At 44.5% G+C, this 17,681-nt stretch overlaps 1 protein-coding gene and 1 pseudogene across 1 annotated transcript in view; one reads left to right on the top strand and one right to left on the bottom strand.

Moving 5' to 3' along the window:
- The first annotated feature begins 3,386 nt into the window (after positions 1 to 3,386).
- LOC123941407 lies at positions 3,387 to 6,673 on the top strand (annotated as a pseudogene).
- A 6-nt stretch (positions 6,674 to 6,679) lies between these two features.
- Positions 6,680 to 17,681, bottom strand: part of RNF8 (ring finger protein 8) — a 49,552-nt gene continuing 38,550 nt past the window's right edge. The window contains exon 8 of the mRNA XM_046004491.1: positions 6,680 to 7,005. Within this exon, the coding sequence (XP_045860447.1) occupies positions 6,806 to 7,005 (200 nt within the window). The 3' untranslated portion in view covers positions 6,680 to 6,805. The remainder of the gene's footprint in view (positions 7,006 to 17,681) is intronic.

The raw sequence follows: 17,681 nt of genomic DNA, 5'->3' as shown, positions 1-17,681 counted from the left end.
AAAATCTTCAAAATACGGAATTTAAAGGAGAAGAAACAGCAACCTCCAACATGGGGAACTGGTCTGACCCTGACATCTGGCCCTCAATGTGGTCAGAAGCTGGCTAATGCCCACCACTTGGCCATATTCTTCTCCTATGGAACATAAGCCAGTCATCTCACAGAACATCAGCATCAGACAAGGACACTCTGAAACCATGACATCACTTTGTGTCATTAGATACAAAACAAGGCACTGAACCCACAAAATACCAAATATCTCCCTCTGTTGGCTAATGTGAGCAATTGCTGCCTCTTTACCATGACTGCTTGAGATGCTCAACCACAGAATTGCCCACACATCCTGACAACATGCAATCAGGAGCGAGTCCCAGCTTCCACAGATCTTCTTCAAAAACACCCACCCAAAATGGAACTAGAGGATATTATGCTAAGCGAAATAAGTCAATCAGAGAAAGACAATTATACGATCTCACCGATACGTGGTATTTAAGAAACAAAACAGAGGATCATGGGGAAGAGAGTAAAAAATAAAATGACGAAATCAGAGAGGAAGACACAGCATAAGCGACTCTTAATCATAGGAAACAAACTGAGGGTTGCTGGAGGGGAGGGGGGCGAAGGGATGGGATAACTGGGTGATAGACATTAATGCGGGCACGTGATGTAATGAGCAATGGGTATTATAGGAGAGTAATGAATCACTGACCTCTACCTCTGAAACCAATAATACATTATATGTTAATTAATTGAACTTTAATTTTTAAAATGGAAAAAATAAAACAAACTGTCAGAAAAAACCCCAAAACAAAAACAAAAACACACCCATTCAAAGCCCATAACCTTATAGGTTCCAACATCTTCAGGTTAAGATGCCCCATGAATCCCAAAGTGTGCGTTCTCTCTCACTGCAACAAGTAATAGATCCAACTTGAGTGCCCACAGGTGTTACTGGTGGTATTGAGCTGAAGAACTTTGAAGCATGTTACCCCTTTTTCTGTCAAAATTGTTTTTGTGTCTTTTAGTTTGATCATGACGTGTTTGTATATTTTTGAGTGTGTGGTTGACATGCCAAAATCTCTTGTTTTTCTTTATGGGTTTTCATCATTGGGCCATGCTTAGAGAATTCTTCATCCCACACTTATAAACATTTCACGTATATTTTCCTCTTGGTAGAAATAAGGAGCAGAGGGTTTCTTTTTTCTTTTTTTTTTTTTTTTAAGATTTTTTATTTATTTATTTGACAGAGAGAGATCACAAGTAGATAGAGAGGCAGGCAGAGAGAGAGAGGGAAGCAGGCTCCCTGCTGAGCAGAGAGCCCGATGTGGGGCTCGATCCCAGGACCCTGGGATCATGACCTGAGCCGAAGGCAGCGGCTTAACCCACTGAGCCACCCAGGTGCCCCAGGAGCAAAGGGTTTCAAAGGTGAAGGGAAACACAGAGAACAGTCTGAATTTGGGCAAAAGTATGGGGAGGTGAAAGAGGCAAAAGTTTCTAGGCAGGTGGACTCTAAGATGTCCATCTTCTGCTTTATGATTTCTGCAAGTAGGTACAGGGCCTCCAAGGTATCTGATATATGTTGTGCTCAGTAAATGTTTTCAGGGGCACCTGGGTGGCTCAGATGGTTAAGCATCTGCCTTCAGCTCAGGTCATGATCCCAGGGTCCAGGGATTGAGTTCCACATCAGGCTCCCTGCTCAGTGCAGAGCCTGCTTCTCCCTCTGCCTTTGCCTTTCCCTCTGCTTGTGCTCTCTGGTTCTATCTCTCTGTCAAATAAATAAATAAGTAAAATCTTAAATAAATAAATAAATAAATAAATAAATATTCTCACTTGGGCTCAGTGAAAACTTACGTGCCTCCTATATTTACCACGTGGAAACAGGCACCAACAAGACACCTGAACTAATAGACATGTCAGTTAGCTCCAGTGATGGGCATTTTTGAACACTGATGACCTTGATGTGATACATCGTGTTCTGGTTAATGTCTGTACACTTTAGCTGTTATAATGCACAATAATTACACTTTCATGCTGTATTATTAGCATATGTCTCAGAACCACACAGACAAACCCATGACTTCCATTTGAAGATAAATTTAATATACATATACCTATGAGTCTCACAGTATCTTTTTTGAGCAGAATCCTGAAAACTAAGAGCGTTCTAGATGTATATTGTCTGCATGGTAGCTATGAGCCACATATGGCTACTTCAATTCCTCTCCATTTGAAACAATTAAAAATGCAGCTGCTCAGCACGCCAGACACATCTCAAGGGTCACCTGTATCTCTAGAGCCCCATGAAGCTTGTGGCCACCATACTGGACAGCGCAGATACAGAACAATTCCTTCTGCACAGAATGTTGTCTTGGACGGTACAGCTCTCTACGCTTTCCAGACCTTGGATTATTTAGACTAGGATATTTGGCCACCAGTTTCTTGAAAATGAACATCAAGCTTCCCCTTCATTAAAATCAACTCTCTCTCTCTCACACACACACACACACGCATGCACACAAAATCAACTCACGCATGACAGCTGACAGTTCTTGTTGCCTTGACCAAATGTAAACTCTAGAGAGAAAATCAGAACTTTGGAAAACTTTTGATCCACCAATAAGCTTGATAGCTTCTCACTACTGACAAACTTTCCGGTCAGCATCTGTGGTAATATTAAAACAAATGTGACATCTTGATAATTTGATTCCAGCCTAGTAAACATGGGAACACCTATAATACCTAGTGAAACAACATATTACTTTAAAACAAATCACGCATTAGTACAAGATCCATTCGGTGTACAAGTCGGGCCTATGGATTTTAATCTAACAGAGAAGGACATAGTCAATGAGATACTGTTTCAGGTGCTACTTTGCAAATAACCTTACAGGAAGTATAACTTGTGTAGTTATAGTATCAAGCAGGACTATGTATAATTATCTGAAAAGGTTATGAAACATACTATTCTCCCATATTTGTGCAAGGCTGTAAATATTTTCATATACTTCAAGCAAAACAGCACAATTAGTGCAGAAGCAAATTTGAATGCCCAGGGGTCTTCTAATGAGACAGACGAGAACAAGAAAGAGACTTGCAAAACTGGAAAATATAACAAAAATCCATTCTTCTCACTGCCCTGTTTACTTGGGAAAATAGTTGTTTTTCATAAAAGCAATATTTTTATTCATGCCATGGGTCATTAATATGATCCTAAATGAATTAATAAGTGTTTAACACTGTTATATCCCTACTATGGTAAACATTGATAGATATAACCCATAGATGCAAAATTATCCTTGGGATCCTCAGTAATTTGTAAGACCATATAGATATCCTGTGATCAAAATGTTTGAGAATCACTGACTCAGCTCCTGGGCCACGACTCGGGGAGACTGGGTGATAAAGAGCGCTCTGTGCAGTAAGTTAGGGGGCGGGCGAAGTCGCAGGTCCCCCCAGAGGCCTGCCTCTCAAGATTGGTGTCTGGGGCGTGGAAGCCTAGTGTTGGAGACTTCCCCTCTCCCTGGGTTTCACTTTCCCCTCTCTCCACGTGTCAGGTCCTCCTGGCGCCTGCAGCTCACAGTTCCGTTGGGTGTCGGGGATCCAGCGAAGCCAATGAGCGGCACCGCGGTTCCGGGTTCTAAAGTCCTCACCAGACCCACAGGGGCGCACCTACCTCAGACCGTGAAGGTCTGGGCCATGGGGCCCGGAACCCTCCTCCTGCTGCTGTCGGGGGCTCTGGCCCTGAGAGAGACCTGGGCGGGTGAGTGCGGGACAGGAGGAAAGGGCCTCTGCGGGGCGGGAGCGAGGGGACCCCCGGGGAGGGAGGAGGGACCCCTCGGGGAAGGCGCCCCTCTGCCGCTCCGGCCCCAGACCCTCAGCCGCCCCCGGCCTCGCCCGGGCCTGTGCTCCCCTGTCTCTCCCCGCCTGCGCCCTGCTCTCCCCGACTCGGTGCCCCCTCCGGTGCGCTCCCCGCAGTCTCCACCCGGTCCCCGGAAGCGGCGCCAGGAGGAGGGTCGGGCGGGGTTTCAGTCCCTCCGCGGCCGCAGGCTTCCACTCCCTGAGTGTTTCTCCGCCTCGGTGTCCAGGTCGGGGCGCGGGGAGCCCCGGTACTGGGAAGTCAGCTACGTGGACGACACGCAGTTCGTGAGGTTCGACTCTGCCAGTGGGAGGATGGAGCCGCGGGCGCCGTGGGTGGAGCAGGAGGGGCCGAAGTATTGGGACCGGCAGACCCAGAACGCCAAGAACCACTCACAGACTTTCCGAGTGAACCTGCAGACCGCCCTGGGCTACTACAACCAGAGCGAGGCCGGTGAGCAACAGGGCCCGAGTCCAGGTCACGACCCCCATCCCCACCGACGGGCTGGGGTCTCCCCGAGTGTCCGGGTACGAGCGCCATCCCAAGTCTGCGGGAAATTCCAGTTCGCCGACCTTAGAAGAGCCCGCCCGAAATTTCAAGCGTTTTTACTTTATGTTTGTCCTTAGTCTTTTGTCCACCACCAGGGATGGAGACAATCTGAGAGTTGACCGCTGGGGCGGGGCAGGGGATGTTTGGCTGTGACCTGGGGCCAGACCAGCTCCTCCTCGGCGGGGTATGAGCAGTTGGCCTAAGACGGCGTGGATTACATCGCCCTGAACAAGGACCTGCGCTCCTGGACCGCAAATGACCCGGCCAAGTGGGAGGCGGCAGAAGCTACTTGGAAGGCACGTGCGTAGAATCGCTCTGCAAGTACCTGGAGAAGAGGAAAGGGTCGCTGCTGCATGCAGGTACCAGGGGCCGCAGGGCCTCCCTAATCCCCCACCACTAGGACTGGCTTCCCAACAGAAAGGGAAAATGGACTCAGGGTCAGAATACCAACTACCCAATGGGTTAGGAGAGGGAGATCCGCCTGGGTGGTCATATTCCTACAGAGTGACTCACCCAGAGGGCTGCTTTTCTCTAAAGGACAATTGAGGAATCTAGTCTCTCCGGGGAGGCAGGTGGAGACCATTCCTGAAATAACACAGTCTCTCCAGGGAGGCAGGTGGAGACCATTCCTGAAATAACACATCAGTGGTTCCCTTTGACCCTGGCAGCCACCTTGGGAACCATGACAACCTCCATCTGAGAGTATCTCCAGATGGACATACTCTCCATCTGAGAATATCTTTGGACATCTGACTCTGGGTTTTCTGATTCAATCACCAGCCGCCCATTGTCAGGATCAATAGTGTGCTCTCTCACTTAGACCTATGGTGTCCTACCCTGGGCCATCTCCGTTCTAGAACTTTCCAGGATTAGGAGATCCCAAAGACTGGCCCAAAGGTCAGTCAAAGGTGACTGGACTTTGTACTTCTTCCATCCAAACCAATTGCCTGGTCCACTTCAGGATGGTCACATGAATGCCATTTCAGTGGCTCATAAAGGTAAACCCAAGTGTGGATTTTCTGATTCTTCTTCCTCAGAACCACCAAACACACACATGACCCACCACCCCATCTCTGACAAAGAGGTCACCATGAGGTGCGGGGCCTTGGGCTTCTACCCTGTGGAGATTACCCTGACCTGGCAGCGTGATGGGGAGGAACTGACCCAGGACACAGAGCTTGTGGAGACCAGGCCTGCAGGAGATGGGACCTTCCAGAAGTGGGCAGCCGTAGTGGTGCCTTCTGGAGAGAAGCAGAGATACATGTGCCATGTGCAGCATGAGGGGCTGCGTGAGCCCATCACCCTGAGATGGGGTAAGGAGGGTTTGGGGTAGAGCCTCATCTCAGGGAAAGCAGAGACCTTCTGGAGAATCGTGGCAAAGTGGGGACTCCGACTACAGGTCTTGGCCCCTCACCTTCCTTTCCTTTTCCAGACACTCCTTTTCCCACCACCATCCCCGTCACGTGGATCATTGCTCTGGCACTCCTTGTGGTCATTGTGGTGATTGGAGCTGTGATCTGGAGGAAGAAGCGCTCAAGTAGGGAATGGAGTGGGAGGATCTGAGTTTTCTTTCCCACTGGGGGGTTTCCTAGGTAGCAGATTGTCCTGCCTTGTTACTGGGAAGTACCATCCACACATATGTACTTGCCCGGTCTGGAGCTGATTACTAACATTCACTCTGTAGCAAGACATTTATGAAAAGGAAGGACACATTTTTCATCTTGATAATTCTGGTGATGGGGACCTGATCCCCAGCAGTCATAGGGCAGGGAGGAAGGTCCCTGCTGAGCACAGACCTTCAGCAAGTCTCTTTTGGTCCAGTGACCCCACACTTTTTTTGTCATGTTTCCTCATCCTGTTCTGGGTCTTCAGTCACAATTCTGCAAACTTCCTTTTGGAGCAGGACTAGGAAGCTTCGACTAGGATCTCATGGCCCAAGCTTCTCCAGGCTTTTGACAAGATGTTTTCTTCCCACAGATGAAAGAAGAGGAAACCACTCTCACACTGGATGTAAGTATGGAGGGGGTGATTCCTGAGACCCCAGGGTAGTGTAGACAATACCCCATGGGGAGCTCACCTACTCCATAGCTCCTCCTTTAGTCTCATCTCCTATGGACTCTGACCATGTCCTCTTTGTTCTCCCCTAGATGATGACAGAGACCAGGGCTCTGATGTGTCTCTCATGATAACTGGAGGTGAGACCTCGGAGGGCCTGATGTGGGGAAGGGCTGGGCCACTAGGGAATTTTGAGCATGCAGGGGGCTGTTGAGAATGTCAGCTCTTATGTGTTTTACCTAAATTTGTACATGATCATTTTTCACAGTATGAGAACAGCTTACTTGTGGGGACTGAGTGTTGCAAGATTTATTCACACTCCCACTTGGTGACACCAACAACCCCTTTATGCAAAAGGTGTCAGAATGTGTCTGTGTTCATATAACGTGAGGAGGTGGGGAGGCTGGTCAACCCTGCCCACCATGCCCCCTTCCCATACTGACCTGCGTTCTCTTCTCTGATGTGCTTTCCTGTTCCAGCAGAGGCTGGGCTGGACCATCTCCATCCCTGTCTTTATTTCATGTTGGGCTAGTACAAATGACTTCCCTATTGAAAATGAGAATCCAGATATGAGTTTATGTTTTTTAACACTTGGCTTGTGTGACTGATGAGGTCATAAAAGAAACTTGTAAAGTTGAGACAGCAAATAAATGGAAGCACTGAGAACCTTCCAGAATCTGTGTGTTTTTTGTGCTGAGTCTGTGGCAGGTGGGGGTAGAAGTAGGCTGTGAGGAGTCAAGCAGAGACGGGGCCTGTGCTCAGTCTGTGCTCAATGCATCATGGGCGTGACATTCTCACTCTTCAGCTGAGTCATCTCTCTGCTCTCTGTCCTGCCCCTTCTGTGGAAGCTTGTCCTACCAGGACCTGTGATCACAGGGACTTGGACATCACCTGTCACCAGGAACTTCTGCAGCCAGAGCTTGCTGTCACTGGGTCAGCCTCGCCCAGTGCTATGTCACAACATAGCTCCCATTTGGGGGTTTGTTTCATGGTTTCTGTAGTATCAGGCCTGTTCTTGCTCTTGTATACTTGTCCCGTTCTCCCTTGGGTGACCCTGTCAGTTACAGCAGCAGGTGTCCTTTGGGCTGTCATTCCCATAGGCCTAGGTCAGCCCCTGCATGCAGAAGTCTCTGTGGTATGGAGGAATGAACTTTCAGATTCCTCTATCTCTTCTCCTTCCTCTAGAGCTGTTTTCTGGATTACTATTTAGAGTCTGGAGCTAGAGAGAAGAAGAATCTGAGAGGTTTTCATCCTTATTAAACTTCAGTTAGTTTTTGCCTTCCCTGCTGCTCTGGCCTCTCTCCCCGCCTAGGTTAGTGATCCTAGTGCTGGCTCAGTTCTAAGTTCACGGATTTATAAAGCAGAGTCAAACATAGATTTCTGTGTGGTTGGAGAAAAGGATCCAAAAAGCCTAAGTACAGTGTTTCTGAAGAGAGAACTCTGTGCTGTGCTGTGCTGTGCTGTGCAGGAGAGATGGTGTGTAGGGGAGGGGCTGAGCAGAGAGCGGGGGGGGGGGGGCAGCCCTGTGAGAAGAGAGAGGTGAGGTGGGTGCACATGGGGCAGGAGTTGCCTTGGAAGAGCTGTGCCTGAGACTCAGCTAGAAGCGGGAGTCCTCTATCTGCTCATTCATTCCACTGATAATTGTCATGTGCCTCATACAGGACACACTATGTTTACATCTAGGACAGCTCAGTGAGACTAAGAGGCAAAATGTGCTGGTCTTGGGAAGACTATATTCTAGTGGTAAGGGGCAGATTCCCACTTGTCTTTCAATGTGGGGATTGCGGCAGTGACCTGCTTGTACTTTCAGGAATCTAGGTATAATTTTGACTCCCCAAAAACTTAAGTATGAAGAGCCTACTCTTGACTGGAAGGCTTAGTAATAAAATACACAGTTGCTTAACACATATTTTATATGCTACATATATTATATACTGTATTCTTCTAATAATTAAGCTAGAGAAAATAGTAAAAAATAATGAAGAAAAATGCATGGATGGTATTTACTGTATAAAAGTCCACATGGAAGTGGTGGTGCCCAGTCCAAACCAGGGTCATTCAGAGGTGAACTGTGTCTTGTGTAACCGCAGTCCATAAGGGAAAGGTTTAATTAGGAAGTTGGCAGGAGCTGCGAGGAAGGTGACCCAGAGAGCACCTGTGCTGGGACAGGGATGATGGCTCCTTGACTCCAGGGATCAGGGGAGTCTCACTGAGAAGGTGATCTCTGAGAGATTTGAAGGACATGAAGGAATTGTGTAAAAGGAGGTCTGGGAGGAGTTCTTTCCAGGCAGGGAGACTCCAGGGCACACACACTAGGGCAGGAGCATATCCTGTGTTCAAGGAAAGGTGAAGAGGCCACTGAGGTTGCAGCAGAGAGCAGGTGAGATGAGGTCAGAGGTCAGTCTCATCCTGGAGGTCTGAGGACATTAGGCAGCTTTGAGTTTTCTCTGAGTGAAATGTGGAGTTACAAGAATGAACAGATCAACATGACTGATGTTTCTTTAGCAGCACCTGTTTGCTGCTGTTCAGAATCGAGAGCGGCAAGGTAAGCAACCAGCAGGGAAACTGTAGGAAACCAGTGCAGTGTCCCAGGAGGGTGGTGTGGGCTGTGCATCTCGGTTGTGAGGAGGGAAGTTACTAAGAAGTGATTGGCTGCTGGAGATATTTACAGATGGATTTTGCAGCATTTCCTAGTGGAGTCATTCTGGGTGGTGAGAAAGGAATCAAGGAGAGCATTCAGTAGTTCAGACTACAAGTAGAAATGTGGAGTGCCTTCCTTGGAAACAGGGAAGACTCTGAAAGAAGCACATTTGGGGAAGCAGCATCGCCGTCATCCACTTTAGAAATGGTGAAACTGACTATGTCTATTAGAAATCCAAGCCACGTTGGTGGTAGGATACAGAGTGCAGGGGAGATTTGGGAGGTGACAGCATATAAATGATATTTAGAGTCTTCAGCAGAGATGAGGTCACCAGGGGGGCGAGGGCCATAGAAGAGAAAGCAACAGGACCAAACCCTGGACTCCTCAGGGCTAAGCAGGCTGATCAGAGTGCATACCCAGAGCGCACCGCACAGGCTGGTTGTGGTTCTAGAAGGCACGTAGACCAGGGAGACCCAGCCTTCAGTGAGCACAGGAATTTCCCGGACTATGAAGATCTAGACAGGCTGGAGTAAAGCATGAGATCCTGGGTTGATAACAAGGTTGGTGCTGCTGCTGCTGGTCTTCAGATCTCACATAGAGTAGCGAGCACATGAAGCAGGATCCCCACATGGCCATGCATCAGCCTCTCCTATAGGGCTTATTATGTAAGTGATTCCTGGGCCCTTGTCAAGCATTCTAAGATGATGGGTCTCGGGAGAGGCCTGAGTATTTTGTAACAAAGTCACAAGCAATCCTGGGGCTCCTCCAGATAGGGAAGCACTGAAGTCATTGGTGAGAGTGCTCATTGTGGGAAGAGTTCTTATAGACACATTTAAATGTCTTTTGGGGGGCACCTGGGTAGCTCAGCTGGTTGGGTATCCAACTCTTGGTTTTGGCTCAAGTCATGATCTGAGAGTCATAATATTGTGCCCTGAGTCAGGTTTCCCACTCAGCATGGAGTCTGGTTGAAACTCTCTTCCTCTCCCTCAGCCCCTCCCTTACACGGGCACACACACTCCCTCTCTTAAATAAATAAATAAATAAATAAATAAATAAATAAATAAAATCTTTAAATGTTCTTTTTGTAAGAAGAAAAATGTAAGACATGCTGGGAGAAACACATTTTCTCTCCCATGGGGGCAAAGCCAGGCAGATTGAGAAAGTGCTTATCAGCTCAACATAAAATCTTGGGGTTACTAAGAATGTAGGTCTTAAATGTTTGCACCTTATAAAAGGAAATGGTAACTATGTGACATGATACAGGTATTAGCTAATGCTATGACTGTAATTGTTGTTACCATTTTGCAGTATAGAAATATATCAATCAACAGGTTTTTATCCTTAAACTTACTTATACGATGGTGTATGTCAATCACATCTCTATAAAGCTGGAAAAAAATGCCTGAATTCTTGTTCTTGGAAACTCTTGCCTGCGTGGGTTTCTGACTCCTTATGATACATATGTACAGTTACAGAGAGACTTATGGAAGAGAGAGGGTATACAGGACCTTGTTTTATTTCCAGGAAAGCCACAATAAAGGCTTGAAGCTACACAGTCAGGAACAGAATCCACACTGGACCCTAGAGGTGGGCCCACATACAACCAGTGCCTGTTACTGGGTATTGATGCCACTGTCCACACACTGACTCCTCTGAGGGAGGACACCGGACCCTGCAGCTGGTACTGCTCTTGTTGCTGCCCCTGACAGCTGCATGACACTACTGTGACATCAAACCACCTGTGCCTAGTGCAAGGACGCTGTCCCATGTGTCTGTCACATGTCCTGAGTCAAAGTCTGGCCGGTGGTCACGTGACTACTGACGCTTCATGTCATGTCCAACTGCAGGACTGGTGAAGTGTGTTCTCCTCTCTATGGATGGAGGTAGTCTCTGCCCCCATCAAGATTCTTTAAGTGTGGAATTCCTTTACTTGGGAAGAGAGGTACAAGTTCTGGGAGTAGACATTGAGGGCAGGAGTGGAAAAGAAGGACAAATTTCCACATTTGGAGCAGTGATCTGAGATTAGAACTCAATTGGGTACACTGTAGGCACTCAAGTCCTCTTGCATGAAGGACTGACTTATAAATGGCATCTTTCAACTTATTCCCTTGATGGTTGTTACGGGTCCAGTTTTCGTGCACTCCAGTTCCTACTCACAGAGAAGTGGAGTGGCATAGTTGGGTCATGAAGTGATTGTTCAACACGTCTTCTCCTAGCCTTTGTTTCTTCCTGGGATTAAAAACCCAGATCTATATCACCTCAGTTGATCCACATATACACGCTGACACTTTACATCTCTTTATATGTGCACATATTTCTGAGGAAAGTGTCCATAATTTTATTAGGTTTTAGTGGCTTCCACAAAAGTCTAAAAAACTTCTCTATTTTAGACACTGTCCTACTTCATCTCTGGTCCATGAACAGCCAATGATCACAGTGTTTTAGCAGATCCAATGATATGATATTCATGCTCATTTTTGTCTTGGCAATGACCAGTCTCAGACAGGAGAAGGGAGAGCTTCCTTGCTCACGCTCACTTCCAATTTCTGTATGTATCTTTCTGTGGTCCGAGTAACAGTTTACTGACCAGTGCTGGCGCACGGAAGACCCAGATCACCATTGGTTTAGGTGACTTACACTCTAGCACCTACGCTGGTGCCTAATAAATAGTAGAGATGAAAAATACTCACTGAGGATTCCATTTTCACTAACGCAGTAGACTAAAGTTTAAGGCTGCCTCTTCTAAAACAACTAAAAATAATAGAAAAAAAACCACAAATCATCCAAAAAGTGCAGTAGAACAATCAAGAGAATAATCATTTGGGCCAAAATTTATAAATGGGCCGTAAGCCAGACAGAAGAGTTGTTGTGATCCTTAGGGCATTTTTCAAATCTAAAAAATCTTGGCTCGGTTTCTCAGGCTCGTGAACTTCACAGAAAAGAGATAATGCCCAGAGCTTCTTCATGTGAGTAGCAGGAGAAATATCCCCTCCCTGAAAATCTGCAAACCTAGGATTCTATCCTTGGAACAGGGTGACACAAACCAAATCTGTTCCATCTTTAAGTACGAGAATATTTGGGAAACTCACAAATATTCAGAATTTAACAACACACTTCTACATAAGTAAAGGGCCAAAGAGATATCAAAATGGAAATGAGAAAATACTTTGAAATTAGTAGAACACAGAGCATACCCAAACCTACATGGTGTTCCTAAAGCAGTGCTCAGAGGCAAATACATAGCTGTAAATGCCAATATGGAAAAGCAACTTCTCAAAATGATTACCTAAACTTCCACATTAAATCAAGAAAGGGGAGCAAACTAAACAAAAAGCAACCAAAAGGAAAGGGAAAAAAAGTAAAGGTTAGAGTGTAAGTTAATGAAATAGAGAAAAGAGAATAAAATAACGATATCTAAAACTGACTAAATCAAACATGATCCCTTGAAAGATCAACTAAAAAAAAATTTGAAAAAGAAAGATCAACTAAACTGGCAAATCTCCCAGTTGACTCACTAAAAGAGTGAGAGAAATGACCCACATTACTGGGATCAGCAATGAAAGAGGGGATATTATGACTGACCACCAAGAAATAAGGAGAATTATATGAGATCATGATGAAGAAGTATATGCCAAAAAGTTAACTTACTTAGACAAAACAAATTCATAGACACCAATGACTAAAGCTGACTCAAGAAATAGACCATCTGAATGTACCTATAACAAGGTGAAGACAGACTCAATTGTCAAAATCTATTCCGCAAAAAAGCCCAGTTCCAAAATGCTGCATTTGTGAATTATACCAACCGCTGAAAGAATTAGTTACAATTCTTTACAAACCCTTCCAAAATGGAGAGGAGGGAATCCTCTCTATGAGGCTAGGATTATTCAGATACCAAAAACCAGACAAAGATATTGCAAGACAAAAAAACTATATACCAATATCTCTTATGAATGTAGAAGGAAGAAAAGGGGGAAGGGAAGGGAAGGGAAGAGAAGGAAAGGGACGGCAGGAAGAGGGGCGCCTGGGTGGCTCAGTCATTAAGCACCTGCCTTCTGCTCAGGTCATGATCCTAGGGTCTTGGGATGGAGCCCCACATGGGGCTCCCTGCTCAGCAGGAAGCCTGCTTCTCCCTCTCCCACTTCTCCTGCTTGTGCTCCCTCTCTTGCTGTGTCTCTGTCAAATGAATACATAAAATCTTTTTTAAAAAAGTAGCAAATCAAATCCAGCAACATATAAAGAGTTACATACATGCCTAATGAAATTTATTCCAGGAATGCAAGATTGGTTAAACATCTATAGCAATCAATGTAAACCACCATATTAATATAATAGGGGGAAAAAGCTACCTGCTTCTCTCAACAGATAAGCAGATAAGAAGCATTTGATAAAATCAGACACTCTCTCATGATAAAAACCCAACAAACTACTAACAGAAGGGAATTTCCTCAGATTAAAGGCATTTATGAAAACCCTTAAGCTAACATCTTACTTAATGGTGAAAGACTGGTTTTTTCCTCCTAAGATCAAATAGAATGTCTACTCTTTCCAATTCTTTTTTTTAAAGATTTTATTTATTTATTTATTGTTTGTTTGTTTGACAGACAGAGAGAGATCACCAGAAGGCAGAGAGGCAGGCAGAGAGAGGGGGAAGCAGGCTCCCTGCTGAGCAGAGCCCAATGCGGGGGCTCGATTACAGGACCCTGAGATCATGACCTGAGTTGAAGGCAGAGGCTTAACCCATTGAGCCACCCAAGTGCCCCACTCTTACCACTTCTATTAAACGTTGTGCTGGAGGGGCACCTGGGTGGCTCAGTGGGTTAAGTCTTCAGCTCAGGTCATGATCTCAGGGTCCTGGGTGGGATCTAGCCCCATGGTAGACTCCTTGCTCAGCCAGGAGTCTGCTGCTCCCTCTATTCCCCCCCCCCCCCCGCTCATGTTTTCTCTTTCAAATAAATAAATAAAATCTTCTAGCAAATTGTGCTGGATATTCTAGAGCAAGAAAATGAGATACAGTGCATCCTGATTGGGGAAAAAAAGAAGTAAAACTATTTCAATTCACAGATATCTTGTACATAGAAAATCCTAGAAAATTAAAAGCTATTAGAACAATTAAACAAGTTCAGCAAGGTTGCAGGATATGAGGCCAATATAAAAAAATCAGTTATATTCATACACTTTTAAAAAAAATTTTATTTATTTATTTATTTAGAGAGAAACACAGTGAGAGAGGAAACACAAGGAGGGGGAGTGGGAAAGGAAGAGGGAGAAGCAGGCTTCCCGCCAAGCAGGAAGCCGGACACAGGGCTCAATTCCAGGACCCTGGGATCATGACCTGAGCCAAAGGCAGATGCTCAATGACTGAGCCACCCAGAGGCCCCTCCATACACTTGCAATAAGTAATCCAACAATGAAATTAAGAAAACAACTCCATTTACAATAGCACCAAAATGAATAAAATCTATTTCACAAAAGAAGTGCAAAACATAGACTCTGAAAACTACAAAACATAATTGAAAGAAATTTTAAACACATCTAAGTGGAAAAATGTTCACAGATCAGAAGACTTAATACTGTTTACATGGCAAATTCTCCAAATTCATTTATAGGCTTAACACAATCCCTATGGATACCTAACTAGCTCCTTTTTTTTTTTTAAGATTTTATTTATTTATTTGACAGACAGAGACCACAAGTAGGCGGAGAGGCAGGCAGAGAGAGGGGGGAAGCAGGCTCTCCGCTGAGCAGAGAGCCCGATGCGGGGCTCGATCCCAGGACCCTGGAATCATGACCTGAGCCGAAGGCAGAGGCTTTAACCCACTGAGCCACCCAGGTGCCCCTAACTAGCTCCTTTTAAAAAATTGACAAACAGATTTTAAATTCAAAGGAAAATTCAAGGGAGTTAAAATTGTCAATCTTTAAAAAGGAGACCAAAGTAGTGGGACCTCCAATTCCCAAAGTCAAAACTTGTTGCAAAGCAATGGTAATCAAGATGGTGTCGGGGGATTGGTTCAAAATGGCAGATTACGAGGATCCTGAACCCAACTCCTTCCATGGACACAACAAAATTACAACTACAAGTGGAATAATCTCCTCTGAAAAAGACCCAAGCCTCCACAACAAAGGATAAAAGGGCAGCATCAAAACAGGTAAGAGAGGCAGAGACACTCTAGCCAAAACAAAAAAAACCCCACCCCAGGCACGAGAATCCAAAATATGGTGGAATCTCAAAAATACAAAACTTTGTTGTGAGAAGCAATGGGTTTGTGCTCTACATCAGGCATTAAGCCCTAGGTCCTGCATAGGAGAGATGCCTATGCATCTCTAACATGCCTGGCTTTGAAAACCAAATGGATTATATTTAGGAAAACCACAGAACTACAGGGAATGAAGAACCTACTCTTAAAGCCTTTGTATAGTCTCACTTACCTCAGGACTCAGTTTAAACCCCAGTTGGAAAGTGCCCAGGATTTAAGTAAGGAGACCCACTTACTAATCTTTGTTTTGTTTTCATTGTAATTGCCGTACAGTTAACATACAGTGTTATGTTAGTTTCAGGTACGTAATAAAGTGATTCAACAATTCTCTGGTAACCATCAATTTGTTCTCTGTAGTTAAGAGTCCACTTTTTGGTTTGTCTCTTTTTTCCTCTTTGTCTTTTGTTTGTTTGTTTCTTAAATTCTAAATATGAGTGAAATCATAACGGTATTTGTCTTTCTCCGACTGACTTATTTCACTTAACATGATAACCCTCTAGATCCATCCATGTTGTTGCAAATGGCAAGATTTCACTCTTTTTTATGGCTGAGAAATGTTCTATTGCATATTTAGCTCACATCTTTATCTAATCATCTGTCACTGGATACTTGGGCTGCTTCCATAATTTGGCTATTGTAAATAATGCTGCTATAAAACATAGGGATGCATATTATCTTTTTGAATTAGTATTTTCATATTCTCTGGGTAAATACCCAGTAGTGGAATTATTGGATCACATGATAATGCTATTTTTAACTTTTTGAGGAACCTCCATACTATTTTCACCATGGCTGCACTAGTTTGCATTCCCACCAATAGTGCCCAAGGATTCCCTTTTCCCCACATCGTCACCAACACTAGTTTTTTCTTGTGTTGTTGATTTTAGCCATGCAGACAGGTGTGTGATGATATCTCACTGTGGTTTTGATCTGTATTTCCCTGATGGTGAGTGACACTGAGCATCTTCTCATGTATCTGCTGGCCACCTGTATCTCTTCTTTAGAGAAATGTCTGTTCATGTTTTCTGCCTTTGTTCTAATTGGATTACTTGTTTTTTGGGTGTTAAGTTGTATCAGGTTTTTTAAAAATATATTTTGGGTACTAACCTTTTATTGGACATGTCATTTGCAAATAACTTCTCCCATTTAGTATGTTGTCTTTTAGTTTTGTTGACTGTTTCCTTTGTTGTGCAGAAGCTTTTTATTTTGATGTATTCCCAATAGTTTATTTTTGCTTTTGTTTCTCTTGCCTCAGGAGACATACCTAAAAAAAATGTTGCCATGGCCAATGTCATAGAAATGACTGCTTGTGCTCTTTTCTAGAATTTTTATGGTTTCAGGTCTCATATTTGATCCATTTTGATTTTGTTGCTCCTTAACCCATTTTGAGCTCATTAATCCTTAATCCATTTTGAGTTTATTTTTGTGTATGGTGTAAGAAAGTGGTCCAGTTTCATTCTTTTGCTTGTAGCTGTCCAGTTTTCCCAGAACCATTTGTTGAAGAGACTGTCTTTTCCCCATTGCATATTCCTGCTTCCTTTATCGAAAATTAATTGACCATATAATTGGGGGTTTATTTTTGGGTTCTTTTTTTTTTTTAAAGATTTTATTTATTTATTTGACAGACAGAGATCACAAGTAGGCAGAGAGGCAGGCAGGGAGAGAGAGGAGGACGCAGGCTGTCTGCAGAGCAGAGAGCCCGATGCGGGGCTCGATCCCAGAACCCTGGGATCATGACCTGAGCCGAAGGCAGAGGCTTTAACCCACTGAGCCACCCAGGCGCCCCTTGGGTTCTCTATTCTGTTCCTTGACCTATGCATCTATTTTTGTGCTGGTACCATACTGCTTTGATTACTACAGCTTTGTAGTATAACTTGAAATCTGGTATTGCGATACCTCCGGTTTTGTTCTTCTTCAAGACTGCTTTGGCTATTTGGGGTCTTTTGTGGTCCCATTCAAATTCTAGGATTATTTGTTCTTATACAAATTTTTTAAAGATTTTATTTATTTGTTTCACAGAGAGAGACACAATGAGAGAGGGAACACAAGCAAGTGGGAGAAGGAGAGGGAGAAGCAGGCTTCCCACAGAACCTGACGCCAGGCTCAATTCCAGGACCCAGGGATCACGTCCTGAGCCGAAGGCAGATGCTTAATGACTAAGCCACCCAGGCACCCCTCTTATATAAACTTCTATGTAACAAATTATAAATTTGTTAAATTAAATTATTAAATTATTATAGAAATACAATAGTAATATTAATTTATTATATAAATAAAAATACATAATATATATTTAAGAAAAACAGCCAAGATTATTTCCATAA

This window comes from Meles meles, chromosome 5 (assembly GCF_922984935.1).
Source record: "Meles meles chromosome 5, mMelMel3.1 paternal haplotype, whole genome shotgun sequence".
NCBI classification, from domain to species: domain Eukaryota; kingdom Metazoa; phylum Chordata; class Mammalia; order Carnivora; family Mustelidae; genus Meles; species Meles meles.
Note: the sequence above shows the minus strand (reverse complement) of the source record. Positions and strands in the feature narration are given on the sequence as shown.